General features: G+C 49.1%; 1 protein-coding gene across 2 annotated transcripts; it reads right to left on the bottom strand.

The window, feature by feature from the left end:
• Positions 1-1,668: 1,668 nt before the first annotated feature.
• LOC135914472 (solute carrier family 22 member 7-like) lies at positions 1,669-16,176 on the bottom strand. Of its 2 annotated transcripts, XM_070539998.1 has the most exons (5): positions 15,868-16,176; positions 11,068-11,305; positions 7,083-7,429; positions 5,316-5,685; positions 1,669-3,926 (listed from the first exon to the last, which is right to left on the bottom strand). In XM_070539998.1, exons 1-5 carry the CDS (start codon positions 16,059-16,061, stop codon positions 2,499-2,501), a joined length of 2,577 nt encoding a protein of 858 aa, XP_070396099.1. In that variant the 5' UTR covers positions 16,062-16,176; the 3' UTR covers positions 1,669-2,498. The 2 variants fall into 2 exon arrangements, with proteins under 2 accessions (XP_070396099.1, XP_070396100.1); XM_070539999.1 differs by lacking the exons at positions 11,068-11,305; positions 15,868-16,176 and adding an exon at positions 9,290-10,347.
• Between the last annotated feature and the right edge of the window lie 1,459 nt (positions 16,177-17,635).

Here is a 17,635-nt window from a genome sequence, read left to right as displayed (position 1 = left end):
TTTCGGCGTAGTTCTAACGCTTGCTGGGAACGAGAGAAAAATGAGAACTCTCCCGAAGTCACTTTGCAGTGTCCTCTGTGAACCTGAACGTGAGAACGAGGCCTTCTCGGTGCGCTGCGCTCAAGAAACGCCAAGGGACGACCGACTTCGGTTAGGAGCATCATCGAGCGACATCCCTCCGGACAGCGGATGCAGTCCCCTGACCATCGGGATCTCCCTCCCCCGGCGGGGCGGTTTGTTACGTTTCGCCTACGACGCGCGGTAAAGCCAGCGCGGATGCAACGTACGCCGGAGCTTCGTTCCAAGCGGCGGACATTTTGGCCCGTTCGGAGCGGCCGCGAGCGCGCCCCGCCGAGCGCGTCCCGGCATGTTCAGTGCCACGTGTCTTTGTGTGTGCGTGTGTGTGTGTGTGCCCACGCTTGTCAAAGCGCGGCAGCCGGGGAGAGGAGCTCCCCCAGTGTGAAGCGAGGAGGTCTGACCGGCGCCGGCCCGTCTGATGCGTCACCTCCTTGTTCCAACGTGTCTCTCAGTCCGTCCGTCGCTGCCGTCACGGGGTGTCATCTCGTGACCTTCCCTCTTGCTCTCAACTCCGAGAATATAAGAGCAGCTGCCCCCGGACGCCAGGAGAGAGGCTCCGATTTCTGCTGTTGAGTAACGTGCTCTCCCGTCTCTCTACTTCGGTCGACCTGACCGCCCGCTCTTTGCGATGCTAGAATAAACAAGTTGTTCTGTTAGCAGTCGCCTCATGCTTTGCTGGGACCTTCGGATGCTTCCAGTGTGCCCCAGGCCGCCAGGCCTACGCTACCCTTGGGGCTTGCGACCCAGTTGCAATAACGGGCGTCAGCACTGAGGTTCCAACAGCCGGTGCCATCGGTGCGGATCGAACACCACCCTACCCGGGCTTGCCTGAACTAGCTACCTGAACGTCGCGCGAAGAGTCGTTCCGGAAGTGACGTTGGCTTGCCGTGGTCATGTGAGGTGCGTCATGCTACTGACGCGAGCGGCAGCTTCCGGCGCGGGCGCGAAAAACCTACACGCGAAACAGCCTCCGCGCCTGACGCCGTACGAGCCCAGGCGTGGTGCGGCGCGTGCGGGCGCATTGGAACGCGTACGTCTGGTTGGCTTAGCCGGGAAATGTCCAAAGGCTGAGACGACGCCAAGCGTGTTAATGAATCTTTTGAGGAGGCATCGCTTCATTAAGGCCCCGGATTTTTTTAGACAACGCTGCAGTGACTCGATCGGGGGGGAAACGCCAGTCACCTTTTCCAATCACACCTACATTTTTAGCTTTTCCGAAGTTCAACCTGCCCTAGCTGTCTTTCGATTCTGAATGACTTAGTGGCGAAGGTTAACTTTGCGCTACGCGTTGGTTAGCTTGACACGTAGGAATATAATGTTCTGCGTATGGTATCAATCAATCTCCGTTGTAATTACCACATTCATTTGTTGCACTACATATATGGTGGCTACCATACTACATAGTTGACGGCGAGCATCGGTTGCCGAAGTTTTTAACCCCGACGTAAGAAATACCGCTTTTTCTCCTTTTTTTTGCTTTGCCTATATAGCAGAATTTTACCTACACTGCGGTCAGCTATGCATTTAGTCGCATTTATTGAGTGGGTCGGCCCCATTCATCTCTCTCGGAAGCAAAGAATCGCGGTCGGATAGCTTGCAACCTGCATTCAATTTATTCCAAGCGAACATTGTTTATAAGTCCGAGGATTAGTCGGTGTGAATTCATGTCCGTTTACGGAATGCAGTGTAGTGATGCAAGAGCCCAAAATTTGATGTAGACATGCGTATAATCCTGGTGAAGCAAGCTCCATGTTCGCGCTGCAGCACGACGGACGCACGCAACGTTTCAGCTTCGGGAACAAGAAGCCCTTCTTGGCTGGATACGCGCAATGTAAGCAACATGTGCTCAGTGGTGACCGGTAGTCTCGTGAAAACGTGAAACTGAAAAAAAAGAAGACGCCAATTGTTTTACGCAGCGAACCTTTTCCCAACATCCTTGTCCTTATGGTGAAACATTATATTCACTGTATAACGCGCTAAGCAAACACGTTCGCTCGCGCACATGTGGCGCGCACACATGTGGCGCGCACACATTCAAAATCGTCTGTCTGGAGCACCGAGGCTACGCTCCAGAACCCGGACTTAACGATAGTTGCGCATGAGACTCGCGACCATAGAAGTATGACGCAAGATGGCGACGCATACAGTGATTCGTTGCTGTACGAAGGAGGTATAGTAGAACGAAAGCGCCAGATAAAGCCAGTATTCTTCTGGCAAACGTTGTTGCCCTTCTAAGAACGGTCCATGCAAACACAGGGTACTTGTCCGTCACAATTCCAGTCACAAATCGCGCACATGCAATTAAGACGAGAAATAACGATGTTACGTTCATGGTTCGACAAACACACAATAAACGTTAACGTACACGCAATTGAAATAATATAGTTTTGTTAATTCAAAGCGCACGCACTATAAAACATTCAGTGCCCCGTGCTGGGGCACTTTCTCTCTGGAGTGCTGGTTTCGGGTTGCTGCCCCGTGTTGCGCGGGGTACTGTTCTGCAGTATGTCGAGTACCACCTGCTTGACCACGTTGGCTTCGAGGTCGTACATCGTGTTCGGCAGCCGGCTGTACTTGGTCTCGGGGAGGTTGACCACGGCAACCTGCGCGGCCACCAGCGACAGCGCGCCCAGAAAGAGCGGCGCACTGCGGTGGAATCGCTGGAGGGCCGCGTCGATGCCGGTGGACAGGGCAGCTCCGACACGACCAGACGACATCACGGTGCAGACGGCCATGGTTCGAATCACGGTGGGGAACATCTCGAGGCTGTACATCACCACCACCGTGTAGGCCATCCCCAGGGCGGATAGGGTCAGCTCGCAGAACAGCGTCGTCACACCTTTGTTCTTGGGCGGAGCCAGCAGTGTGAGGAGCGCCAGGCTGAACGAAAGGCAGCAGGATAGAGCGACGCACATCCCCAGTGCCGCCTTGCGGCTGGAGCCACGCAGCAGCTTGTAAGCCGCCGGCAGCGCAGCCGCGCGGGGTACCACGGCGGTGAGCACGAGCCAGACGTCGGTGTGCCTCGGCGTGTGTCGCAGCACGCCGTGCATCGCAAAGAGCAGGAAGAACCAGACGCACATCATGCCGCCGACTCGCCTTCGCAGGGCGTCGTTGGTGAGCAGGTCGAGGACGCTGACGCGGTAGAGCGCCCGCAGCTCTTCGGCGCGCTTCGTGCCGTAGTCGTGGCTCACAGCGGGCATGTCTATGGTGACAGCGACGCCGTTGACGCGAGACATCCAGAGCAGGATCTCCTTGGCCCTGACGACGTTCCAGGTGGCCAGCAGCCACATGGGCGACTCCTCTGCCGCGTAGAAGCAGAAGACGAGCAACGACGTCGGCATGATGCCCACTACCTCGACTACGCGCACGTCGACGACTCCGCCCTCGAGCGAGGTGGCCACAATGCTGCCCGCGATCAGTCCTAGCTGCGCGAGGCAGCAGTACAGGTCGCGGCACGACGGCGTCGCCACTTCGAAGAGCAAGATGAGCGTGTTGATGCGCAGCGAGCTCACGGAGGCGCCGACGAACATGCGCGACGCGACGAAGACGACGAAGGACTCGGCGTACGCGACCACCAGGCCGGCGCACATGGCGAGGATGACGCAGAAGTTGATGACGACGCGTCGGCCCACCTTGTCGCTCAGCTGACCCGCCAGCGGCAGCATTACGAAGCTGCCGACGATCTGGTAGACTCTGGTAAGCGTCACCTGCCACGCGTAGTCGCAGACGAGGTTCCAGCGGCTCACCATGGTCTGCACTCCGGGCGCCAGGTCGTAGTCCCAGTCGTGACACGGTACCGCCTGCCGCTCCGAGTCTAGCGAGAGCCCGGATTGCTGGGGACCGAAAGACTGCGGGCGCAGAAAACGAGGAAGAGGAAGCTGTTAGCTTGATGTCCTGTTCCAATTTCTCTGTCTAAATATATTGTGATTGAACGACGAAATACGCTTGTTTGCGCCTTCAACCAAGTTATTTCGGTTTACAGGAAGCTTTAGTTCGGCGCTTCCTAGTTAAATACATGGAAAGAAGAGAAATCGTCTTTCTCAGAAACCACGGCTCCTAATATGATTAAGTTCGTTTCATTTGAAGAAAAAGGCCCAAATCCAGTGACTGCTGGAAAGAAAATTTCTAATTAGGCCTTCAACTTTTAATAAAAAATTGTTGAAATTTGTGAAACTTGTAAAAACGAAACTTTTGAGTTTACAGCACTGTCGTTACGCAAGAAAAAATGGCATCAATTCTGTAAAATGCACCTAATAATAGATCTAAAGCGGACAATGTTGATGTATACACCGCTGTGAAGTATACATTTTAACAAATCTACGTAAGCTGTAAATTAGTATACCGATTTTATCCACTATAGATGCTCTAAAGGATGCCGTTTACATAAGTGCAATGCCTGTTTCGTGCACAGAGCAACGAAATTGTAAACTTTGCCCTCCTACTGTTGTTTCAAGCTTAGCAAATTTTGGCATTCTTTATTAAAAATTCAGGTCCTAAACCCTTTCGCTTCCCACAGTCTCTATACTTGAAATTTCTTTCTGAAGTGCAACACCTTGCGTTAAGATTGGCCAAGGGGTTATCTCGGAAAAGCATTGATTTGGGTAGGCGACATCAGAGTTGGCTCCAAGCTAAAGCTTTCTCTTAAGAAAGTGAAACGCTGTCTAATGCTCGAAGCAGAATTTCGATTGAGAGCATCTAATTTCTTGGAATGTTTATTTATTTATTTATATGGCTTCTAGAAAGGCATTGGGTTACATTAGCGGCGCATGAAACGGTAACGTTCAAGAAAGTTGAAGTACGTGCCCAGTCTACGACTGCGCAACTCCGTATAAATTGATAGCCACGCCGTGTGTTTGTGCACGCGGTCTGATCCGATCATTGTCTGGTATTTATGGTCGCTCTGCTTCCAAAACATGCAGCCAATAGCGATCTAACAAGGAAAGCCTCAGCCCGGAGGGGGCGTTTCGACAAGGGGGGGACTTCGTCAGAGACCCTGATGAAGACAAATCACTTTGTTGGAGCACCATCGCTCCAGGCCGAGGCATCCACTCCTTGTTCGACTACTGTTCAAGATTTGATCTTGCTGTGAAATGTGCTTCCGAAAGAGCATTAAAATTAAGCGAAGCTTCTTTTCTATATTTTTTGCCTATGTCCACATGTGCGCAAGTGTATTTCCACATTAGTACACAGCTCGTGCTGCGGGCCATCGGGGAGTTCGCGCGAAGGGACACCCGTGCCTGCTCGTAGACGGCGCACTGGTTGAAGCGGCCGTCGCTGCCCAGCGGGACGCCGACGTTCCTCCAGAGGTCGGCCGACATGTGCGCGAACTCGGCCGACGGCCGGCACCAGTGGTCCACGGGCGGGGCCAGCAGTCGCGCGCTTAGGATCTGGTACGCGTCCACGGCGGCCGACAGCTGGGCGCAGGCGAGGATCATGAGCTGGAAGCGGCCCATCGGCAGGCTGTCGGGCAGCCGCGACCGCGGACCCTTGGGCGACAGCGCCGCGTCCAGGTTGCGCACGGTGGCCGTGCCGGGCAGCATCGTCGGGGGCGGCGAGCCGGCCGAAGGGCTCTCGCTGCCCGGCTGGGCCTCGCTTGGGCTGTGCGGTCTGCGAAGGCGGTGAAGCCGGTTTCTCTAGTCGCATTCGGGAGTTCCGATTCGGCATGACGCGAAATCGCGCCAGTAGGGACTAATTTTTGCTGTAAAGTATTATATAGGTTTAAAAGTTTGAATAAATATTGTTTTACGGAATGCTGTCACGTTGCGCGGCGCCATGTGAATGGGAACGCAGACACTGTGAAGTCGCTGCGTGGCCTCGTGGCTCTTAATACTTTTACGTCTATCTGCATGATGGTGACGTTGAAATAAAGGATGAATGATTTAACGAGCAAAATGAATGAGAAGTTTCGAAATTGTCCTTCGAGAAAATTTACGCCATTAGAGTGTGTTGTAATAGCTTCGATTACACCGCCCAGACTGGGATTTCCAAAATTTCTGGCCTTGAGGAACCCCAGCTGCCTTCCCAGAGTGGATGTAGCGGGGTGCCTACTTACTGATGCGGATGTCGCGGCTTTAATTGTTAAATTGAAAATATAAAAATCCACCGAAGGGATGGTAGGGTCGGATTCGTCTTGGCCACTCGCGTAACCCTAAAATACCTTTAGCTGAACCGCTGTATTCTTCGCAACCCATTTTGGGAACAGCTGCCTACGCATGTGAGTGAATAAGGACAACTGTATTGTCCACATTACCCTGCACCGGTATACAAACGGCTCGTTCTTGATTCCACTTCGGCTTGTCACAAATAACCTTTAGTTTCAGTTCCTGGACGCCACCATCTTGGGGTGAAACTCAAGAATATTTCGAATTTTATGTGCAGCGAAGTGTTAACACGTTCGTTATAGGTGCGAAACCTGTCCCTACAACGATTTTCATGCTTACGAATCCAACATTGCGCCGCGCTATTATGGTTAGTGTGACGTTATAAACAGCTCACGGTAGTGATCGACACTCCAACACCTATACAACAAACATCTACAGGGGGACTCAAATGTCGCGCTAAGCATCGGGCCATGGGCGCTGAACACAGCGCCCGCGGGTTGCGACGCATCCAATGTAGTCTTCAGAATGTGACCTCATAGAAAAGCGCGCCAACTGGGTTTCCCGCAATGCCCGCACAATGCGCGATTTGGGTGTGCTGCGTTGTTCCTGCTTTCGTGCATTCCTACTCATCGTATATAAAGCGTGAAAAAAAAATGCACCCGCTGCCCATCAGTCACCATTTCAACAATGTGTTGGAAAAGTCATGGCTGCCCTTTTTCCAACGTTATGGAGGACAAGTGAATTCAAGGCTCAGCGCTTCGAAGCGGGCCACATAGGATGGCTTCGCGGGCCGCATGCAGCCTGCAGGTCAGCGTGTTTGAAACCCCGTGTCCTACAACAGGTTGAAACGTTAATTTACTGGAGACCGAATGCATATCGGCTATAACCTCGGTGGTCCCTTACTTTCTGATGTCTGGTCTTGCTTGCTTGCCACGCTCGTCGCGGTCGGCTGCACCGCTTTCGCCAGCGAAGCTCGCCTTCGTGCGCGTTTTCGGCCCGACTCGGGCAGAGCTACCCTGGTTCCCGCGATGAACCCGTGGTTCCGCCCTTGACGCCGTCGCCTTGGTCTCGTCAGAACTCGCAGCCTGTCGGTCCAGCGCGGGCAGTGTCGTCTGCGAGGCCCGACCCTCTGGCAGCGAAGGCGAAGATGGAGACATCGACGATGACATAGACGGCTTCCTGCCCTCTCCGGGAGAAAGAGCCGTTTCACCGAGGTCGGAGGCAACGCCGTGCGGTTGTTCCGAGAACGCCTCGTGGATAGATAAAAGAAATTTTGCATAGAGCAGTAAACGACGGCAAATCGGGTCCGACGGTAAACAAACCGCTGTGACGACGAAAAGGTCCGTGTACTCTTTGACGAAAGTTCTGAGCCATACTGCGAGAAACGCGCTTTCTATACGAGGTCTCTTTCGGGTCTCGTACTAGTAGTCCTTGCGCGGTGATGTTCAAGAGAACGAGGTTAGTTGTTCAGCTCAACCCCCGGGGCTATGGAAGACCCGCAGTACGCTTCTATCATGGACAGACTCGAATTCCACCATTTTGTCGAATTCGATATTTTCTCAGCTTTGACTAGCGCACAGGGCTGCTACTACCTCTCTTATTGTTTCGATAACATGTTGGAGTTTGAAAGTGTCCACAATATCACCACAGGTCGGTCAAATTGTATTCACGTTTGCGAATACCGGTTTCTTGAAAAGCTCCACCCGTCGACAGGTTAGTTAGGCGCTGCACACGAATGATGCTCATCAGAAGTTCCTGCGGCGTTGTTTCTTCAGAAACACATCTTCGCAATTTCGTTGAGGATAGCCTGAGGGTGCCTGTGTATTTCAGAAATTTTTCCTAAAGAACCACCATCGATAAGCGTTACTAGAGTTACTGTATATACCACCAAAGGTAGCCCTTCAGTCGTTTACCTGCGCAGGATGCGACACAGAGCGAAACGCGTCGCCTTGCCAACCATGGCAGTGCGAGCGGCATTGACTGCAATGTTTGTGCCGCCAACGGTTAGCAAGGACGATAAGGTGCCGCGAGCTTTGAATAGCGGAAGCCCAATAGGCAGCGATTGATCGGCAATAGCGACTTATTGGGTCCCCCCGACCCTCTTCCGTTTCAGTGCGCGTGCCTAATGATGATCATGCTTCGCACTACCCACAACGGAGTTATAGCCATGAAGAAGGTCGTAGACGAAGAAAGGCGAAAATAGTAGTTCAAATTTGAATAACAACAGTGAAGCGTAAGTTAAAATTTACATGAATATACACGAATATTACTACATTCTATATTATTCGACCATATGTATCTTTTTTAAATCTGCGCTTGCTTTGCATAGTCTTCGTGTTTTTTTTTCTAGCTGTAGATTTCATCATTTCTTTCCCCTTGACCGACCCTCTCGTTTGTGGGCACGTGGCTATGACGCCATATACTCGTCCGCCCGCTACGAAGGACGTACGCACATCATAGTCATGATCAATGAGATATGTCGTCGAGTTGCAAGTGAAGTAGGGTTCATGAATACGAGGTGTGCGAATTTTAGGAATCTTGCCGTAGACGTTCACCCTCATCAAGAAAACATGAATGTGCCAGCCACAGCGGATGAAATAGCGCGATAAAGACGAGGACATGATGACGTACTTAATGTACACAAGTGCCGCCACGTGGTTCTGGTAGTGTACACGTTGGCACTATTCAGGACATTGTCGAATTCCCCGGCATATTGTCAAATTCGCCATCTTGCCAGCTGTAATTGGCCTAGAGTGCCGCCATTATATAATATGACACTATGGCGCAATTTGACGTTGTCCATGCAGAACGTCAAATTCAGACGCCTGTTACACGTGTCTTCATAACCTTGTATTTTTCTCGCCATTGCATCTACAACGTAAGGAATACAGGTCAGGGGAGGTACTCTCTAAGAGCCCGCCTAGTGGACTGTCAATTTCGGCCATTTCTGATTGGCTAGGACCGCTCGTCTCCTCCTAGCTCGCACAGCTGTATCCAATCAGCAGTGGCCGATATGGACAGTCCACTAGGTGGACTCTTACAGAATACCACCCTGGGTCTCAGTACCAGTGCCAGCCACAACGAACGCCCACATTATCTGTCGCACTTACATCGGGCGATACGAGCTGAACGCCATCCGTGGCTTTCCCGGCATCCAGCGTAGCAGGAACTGCGTCAGCTCTCGCCGCCTGTTGCTCGGGGTCGCGGTGGCGTCGACGGCGTCTTTCTCGGCCGTGTTGGTGCACGTTAATTGCATTCCTTTCACATCCACACTCACGTTTCTTACTTGGGAAAAACTAATTTCAAAGAATCTTTTAGCTGGTGGCTGATTAGCTCGCGCATTCAAGTGCACGCGACGCATAGAAACGCTTTTCTTGGCTACCCTCTGTGCCTACTTGTACGAAATTGGCTGCGCTTAAAGTGGCATTGAAGAGAGGTGTCGAGATTTGTTACTAAATTTAACTTCTGTAATAGCGAAATCGTAAGGGGTGGTGTGGTAACGAGAAAAGATGCAAATTCGAAAGCCGTGGCGACGCCTCCTGGGAAGTTTCTGCAGCAACTCGCCACGACGATACGGATTTTGACCGTACCTGCTCTGGTGTAGTCGACCGTCTCTCTAGAAGTAAATAAATACAATCCATTCTACTGGAACTGTAGCAAGTGAAGATTAATTTTTCTGTGCCGCGACGGCCCATGCACTGACGAAATTGGCAATTTCGTCGTTAAACACAGCGCACCACCAACAAGCGTTACGTATCTGTCAAGTTACCTACGCCAAGTCCCTATTATTGGCTCAGTGTCCGAAATCGAATGGAACGTGTGCTTTCCCAATATCTTTCGGCTGAATAATCGGAGGTGGGATATAGAGCCTGCGAAGAGATGCTTTTGTTTGGTGTGTTTGCCTTACCCTTCAAATTTGACAAATATGTGTCCACGTTGCAGCGCACCGGGCGTAGGCGCGTTTGCTTCGTTCGAGGAGTTCGCAAAAGTAACTACGACTTGGTGAGTCGATTTCTTGGCATGACGCTAGCCCAGCTAGGTATCGGTAACAGTATGCAGACAGCTAGAACCACTTCTCGTGCATTTTAGCTGTGAAAGTCGCAACGCTTTGTATCCGTGCCATCCTTAAAGACTGAAATCAGAATGACATCTTTTAAAGCGATATAGGCTTTACTTGGCTATTCCCCCCCCCCCTGCCCGTCACCCCCCCCTCCCCTTTCTTTATTGTGGTTTGTCAGCTTCTGGCCGCCTACTACCAACTATGCACACTGGGTGTCACTAGCTGCTACCAGGTGCCAAATGAAATTAACATTGGACAGGCTCGTCGTATAACCCTCGTATGCTAATTATGCCCTTCTCACTCCTGCGTAACAAAATAAAAATTCCTGCATAAATCGTGAACGCCTAATGTCGGCTCACATTGCTCACAAGCGTCTACGTTGCAAGTGATCGGGCGTTTTCTTTTGCTGCTGTTAACAAGAGCTGCTTCGGTCTTCAAGGAGCAACTTTGCTGTTGGTCCTTGAAGGGCCCGCATTCTAATGGTCGCGGAATGCAAAAAAGCGCTCGTGTTCCCTGCTTTGGGTGCACGTTAAAGAACCCCAGGTGCCGAAGGCTCGGCCCCTCCGGAGTACCTCGTAATAAGATTGTGATTTTTGCACGTAAAACCTCATAATTTGGCCGGGTGCGATAATATTCTGCCACGTTCTCGGAATCCTGCTTGTTTGTATTTTTCAGGCACTCAGACAGGGCACAACTGTTTCAAATGCGGGTCGATTACGATTGGCAATACGGCGTAATTCGACAAGCGTCCAGAATAGAAAACCCCCTTTTGGCCAACAGTAAACTATAACTTCACCTGATCACCGCGCTTCATTGAAATGCGCGTACCCTTTTCGGCGATGTAAGCGCCATCTTGCGACACACACGACACTGACGACACATGTGGGGCTTTCTCGCTCCTTCGTCCGCACGGGGAGATCCGTTGATTTCGGGAAAGTCCAGGATAGGCGAGAACACCATGCGCGGGCTGTCGGAACTGTCTGCAGAGCTCATCGGCTTCGGCTCGGGTTCGGGCGAAGCCTCGGAAGTTTTCTTTTCGTCGAAGCCGACGTCTGGTGACACTGTCCTGCTCGGTAGTCACAGAGAAATTTGGGTGAGATGAGTGAGTCAGTTTATTGAATCAATTCGGCGAATGCCGATGAAAACGTTTTCTCCATTCCCATGAATTTAGATAGTATAGCTCCCAAGCTAAAGCTTCCATCTTTGAAGTAGTAGCTTAGCGCGAATAAAACCACGGACACAAGGAAGACAGACAAGGACAAGCGCGTCCGTGGTTTTACTAGCGCTTATGCTTGTCTGTCTTCCTTGTGTCCGTGGTTTTATTCGCGCTGAGCTACTACTTCAAATATGGACGACCAACTAGCCCAACAGTCAACTCTTCGAAAGCTTCCATCAGTTCAGAACAAGTGGACCAGGGGCCCTATAACGTAAAACTATTCCAATCTGTTCTTTATTAAAACTTCCTGACGTCAAATTTACGTAACCGTCGACGTAAGGATAGGGCGGTGGCCCACCGCGTTGTTTGAACCGTCCTATCAAACGTTCTCCTCTAGTGTGGTTTCAAAGCGAATAGCATTGCCTACTTTGACAGGTTTGTCTTAATGGCTCAGGAGAGACGAGGAGCACGCAGAAATGGAGAGGATATCGCTGGTACGTAGTTAGCGCAGTGAAAGTTGATAACGGAATGAGGAGGGTGGTGCCGACGTCAGTGATTGGACCACTTCGCCTTGCTTGGCTTGCATACAGTGTATACTAGCTTGCAGGTTGCTGGTCGAGAAAATCGCGGCAACGTGCAACGGAGCGTTAAAAATGTCGGTAAACCGGATCTTCAGTGAAGCAGAGCTGGCAAAGCGATGCCGTATACGTGCCCAAAGGGCTCGACATCGTTACATGGCCACGCAAACTTTTTTTTTTTTACACGAAAATAAATCCGTTCGCCCCGGCTGCTCCGAGAAGCAAGTGCCAGGGAGATTTGTAGGCATACGTCTTCTATTCCTTTCGGAAGGCGGCATTCTCCGACTATGAACTTAATTTTCTTCGGCATATTAATGTATCTTTAATGCGTACACATCACTTTCACGTGCTGAGTTCACACGGTTTTGTGGCGTCGCGTAACAGAAAGGCGAAGCGGGCGCAGCCCGAGAACTTGTGACCAATAGCGGAGGACAAACCACGAAAAATGCGAGGAATCAGAAATAATTGTGTTTACTTTGTTGAGTCTAATTACGCATAGTCAGTGTGCACACGTCATATATGATGGGAAGTTTTCGCAGATTTCATGACTTTGCGTGACAGACAGGTGAAGCGCGGGGCTGGCCCGAAAACGTGTTGACCAATCGTGGAGGGCTGATTGCATAAAATGAAAAAAAAAATAGTTTGCGATAGCTTTGCATTAGAGCGCCCCAAAAGTTAGCGTGCCCTGTCCGCGCTGCCTATATATATAGGAACCGTGGACGAGTTCCAAATATGCACATTTGCAGTGCCTGTAAAACTAACCTTCGTGTACTCCGAGCGTGCGCATGAGTATGCTTATTTCTAGACGTTTTAGCCAAAGATTTCACATACCCGAGCGTGTCGAGCTATTCTGCCACCGTGCCACCTGGTGACATGGCAACTGAACATATATGCCATGGGTATAAACGGCTGTGCACGATAAATGATGTTCTCCTCCGTTTATAGCATGGCTTCCCTCAAGCATATCCGTACACATTGGTTTTCCTTTCAACATCGCACCAAACGCACCAACAGTGAGGCTTGCCTCAAACTGTAAAAAAACGTTCTCGATGGGACGGCTTTCGCTGCACACTGCACGCGCAAAACGCTGCCGTTGACGTCATGCGTTCTTTTTTTAATATTTAGAGCAGAATATATGATCTCCTGTACAGATACAGCTGTTTCTTAAAGTCGTAGAAAAAGAATGCCCTCTTGCTACTGTTATGTTCTTGACCAAATTTACCGAAACTTTGCACTGTTCTTTGCCCATAGTTTGCCAAGAAAACAACTTCAAATTCATCTTCGTCTGCGCCCCGTCGCAGTAAGCAAGGATTTAAATATGGCGGCTATGTCTCTTTCGTTGCTTGCAATACGGCGAAGCGCGGGCTTTCAGATAATTTGTCATTGATGGCTCGCGGGTGTATCCAAGGGAAGTGCGCGGCAGTGAATAACAGTGAATGGAAAGGTGTAACCTAACTTACCCAGATGCGCAATTAATTAAGGCAATCTTTACAATTCATGCATTTTAAGCGAAAAATAAACGCACTCGTCGGCCTGCTATCTGGCACTGATATTAACAGCGATGGCGCAATTAGAACACGTAGGCGTAATAAAGAAATAATTGTTCTGCGGTCCGTTTACAACAGAAATGGCGGCAATTGTACTTGAAGCGAAAATCTGAAACTCGGCTTTATCAAAGGAATTATAAAAAAGCCTTCGTTTTTATTATATATATTTATTTATTTAAGATGTCCTTACAGGCCTCGTATGAGGCCTGTAAGGGTAAGGGTGTAAGGTAAGGGGGGCGTCACAAACGGACTAAAAGAGTATATATAGTGGACATAGGAAGAAACATAATATACATACATTATTAACAGACAGTGGAAAATGTATACATAACATCTTATACAAACATTAAAGCGTTGCAAAAATAATGGGAGCGGTAGTGTACATATTAGAGAAAAAAGAAAATATACAGTTCTTTCGATAAACGACGTAAAAATATATAGCCACTGTAATGTCATAGGACAAAATGTACAAGAATAATGAGAGAAATAATGAGCCCATAAAAAGGAGAGCACAGAGAACCGATATAACTGGAAAACAAAACAAAATGCATCATGCACTTTATTGAAGTTAGGCAGTGGAATATGAACTTATGAGCTGGCGGAATTTATCGGTATTTGTTTCGGAGACGATGAAATCAGGAAGAGCGTTCCACAACCTAATGGCACGAGGAAGCACCGACCAATTGAATGCAGGAGTGTTCCCGTAGATGCGCGTGAAGCTGAGGTGATTATATAATCTGCGAGAAGTGCAAGGTGCGATTTGAAGCCGTAAAGATTTCCTAGTCGCATCAACGTACTTGTGAAATAATGATACGATTGCAAAATCACGTCGAGTACTTAGGGGTGGAAGTGAAACATGAAGTTTTATTTGTGAGATGCTTGATTTGTAGGTGTAGTTATGGGAAATCTAGTGGCCCTATTTTGAACTGATTCTAATAAGCTGATTAGGTTGTTATGATGAGGTGACCTGATTGGAGAGGTGAATTCGAGCTGGGGGCGAACAAACGTCTGATAAGCTAGCTGGCGGATGTTGGAGGGCGAATTACGTAAGTTCGAAAACGGGGTGTATGGGTTAGAGCATATATCTATGATGTGCTTATACAACAGTAAACGCTATTGAAACTTTGGTACATTTATTAACAAAAATTCTAGTGTGTATTGTCTATTGCGTGGCTGCTGTAAACTTCATGAAAATGTCTTACGTGTTTATACATCAGCCATAGAAGCTGAAAACCTGCATAGGTTTGTCTGCGAAAATCGTGATGTGTATTCCATATTGAGTGAATGCTGCCAGCTTGATGTTACGTTTACAACACTCTGATGTATAATCAAAAATATATCAATATGTAATCAGAAATTCAAGAACAGTTTTGTAAGGGTAGGCAACTTAATTGGCATATCTTTTTCTTAAATCCAGGCAAGTAACATTACGAATTGCAACATTTAGCGATCCTTACTGTAAAACGTGATCTTCCTGAGAAATTTGAGCAAGAACATAGCGACTGTAAGCGTAACTTTCTTTTCTACGATTTTAAGAGAAAAAAAAAGTCAGTTTCTCCCGACAGGCAAAGCGTTGATTGCGATATCAAATTATCAGACCGCAATACTAAGTGAGATTATACGTTTTATCAGCTGCATAAACTGCTGTAAAAATTCGCTTACTAAATTACCGAGCACGTTGTCACGCGCGCACAGGCAAACACGAACACATCTCACTCGATGACCGCGGAGACTATCTGCCAGTCGTCTCTTCCGCCGGCGGGATGAAGAGCGGCGAGCGAATTCGACTTCGTCCCGCCCCTTGCTTCAACGCAAACTACGTGTGCGCGAGAACGCAGCGCACACGAAGCCATCAGCTATGTCTGCTAGCCTTCGAACCCAGCTCAGACTGCCTCCGAGATAGAACGCGCGCGACCGCGCGCTCTGCCGCTGCCGCTGGAGTAGACGGGAGGTGCGCACTAGCCTGGCCCCTCCCTCCTAGCACGCCCACATCTTCCCGATCCCCCGGCCTCTCTGCGCGCGTCAGAAGACGGCGCGCAGCCTCCCTGTCCTCTTCCCTTGCGAGCGCGAGTAGACACCGTCGCATCACGCCACCATCCTCCTCGGCTCAACCTAGCAAGCTTTCGCCCGCGCCTAGAGCATACGCCGCGCGTCTGCGGTGCTATCGCCCAAGGACATTTTACGGAACGTCACGGCGATGCCGACGGTGCAAATTAGCCTAAACCACACGTTCCTTCAGATCTCTCCTCCAACTTCGTGCTGCTGTATACATATCACGCTCGTTTCGGGGCACCGGGTTCGTTAGGCCTAGCTCGGTCTGCCTCGCAGATACCAGCGCGAGCCTTGCCTTTCCGTTAAGCGGGGGCTCGAGAAGTCGGCGGCTGCGGCCAGTGGCTGCCCCGAGTCGGGTCCGTGCTGGCGGCAGTGGCGGAGGCAGTGGCGCTTGCCGTTGTGAAGGCAGTGCTCGTTCAGCGGGGAAGCAGCCTCGCCTCGCTGCTGGTTCTCCTGCCGCTGGCCCTGCTGCTGCTGCTGCTCTTCCATGTTCTGCGACGTAGAGGTCCTGGTCCCGTGGCGACACTCTGGGCGATGCCTCTTCTGAGGACGAGGGATACGCGAGCCACAGAGAACGAGGTGCGACCGTCCTGCTTGGTGCGCGTACACGTCACGTGGTCAATTCACGTTCTGCACGCGGGAGCATCTTTCGCTTCTTCTTCAGCGCGACGTTCCTCACGATGACGATGACGCCAATCATTGGCAGTAGCAGTAGTATAGTAGTTTATACTTTTTATACGTTTAATTTATAATCTCTCTCTCTCTCTCTCTCTCTCTCTCTCTCTCTATATATATATATATATATATATATATATATATATATATATATATATATATATATATATATATATATATATATATATATATATATACATATATATATATATATATGTATATATATATATATATGTATATGTATATGTATATATATATGTATATATATACATATACATACATATATATATATATATATATATATATATATATATATATATATATATATATATATATATATATATATATATATATATATATATATATATATATATATATATATATATATATAAGTCGTCTCCAGCAAGCGCTGGAGACGACTTGCAGCAAATGATTGAGCGTGAACCAGCAAAGGCTAAGTGTAGGCTTGAAGGTGTAATAAATGGAAATAGTGCTTTGCAGGCTTGGCGAGTGAGCAAGAACATGAGATCGGCTGTAGAATAATAAAAAAAATAAAAATAGGTTGAAGCTCGTTTGCTTCTTGGTGGCCAAGTGTTCCTTTTTCCTAGTTTTATAATATCCTTGCTGCAATTAAAAATATCTGCTTGAGTAGCTTATTTTGCTGCTCGTTGGATATATTTTGTAGCGTAGATTTGGGGGATTCTTTAGGCAGAGTTTATGCGAAAAACAAGCAAACAAGAAAACACGGCAGCACTAGTTTTGGTTTTGTATGACTGTTTTCCGTGCAAGTATTTCATTCTGTATTGAATACCTACTCTTGGGCTATTGCTGCAACGTTTTCCACTAGCCGGAGAATGCAGTAATTTTCGTGTCGTCACCTAGCTTCTCTAACGACGAAGAATGATGGCATAAATATACGGGGGAAGTAAACTTGTACTAATAACGGAAGCAAAATGGCAGAATTTCACCTTCCTAGAGTTCGCCACACTTTTATTTCTGATTGTGAACGCACATAAGCTCACCCAGCTCTAAGCCCCAATAATTCATTCTAATGATCTCCGTTATAGCAGCCATACTAAATAAAATTACGCCGTTTGACGTGTCGAAGCCGCACGGTGGGTTATAAGACACGCCTGGCTGTGGTGAAGTGGTGCAAATTATATTAGCTATTGGAGGCGAGTTATTAAAGTTTTGCATCCATCCATCCATCCATTGGAGGCGAGTGACGCGTCAAGCTGGATCTCTTTCCGGAGTGTCTGCTTCGGCGCCACCTCGAGCATCGTTTTTCGTCGTACTGCCGCAGAATTTCGCTTGGTCGTGGTAGTTTTACGCCGCACGCAGCACTTATTTGTTGCTTTGATCTGAATATTTTATACGCACTATGAGAA

The sequence above is a fragment of the Dermacentor albipictus genome, chromosome 6, assembly GCF_038994185.2.
Source record: "Dermacentor albipictus isolate Rhodes 1998 colony chromosome 6, USDA_Dalb.pri_finalv2, whole genome shotgun sequence".
Classification (NCBI taxonomy): domain Eukaryota; kingdom Metazoa; phylum Arthropoda; class Arachnida; order Ixodida; family Ixodidae; genus Dermacentor; species Dermacentor albipictus.
This window is presented reverse-complemented; position numbering and strand designations above follow the sequence as displayed.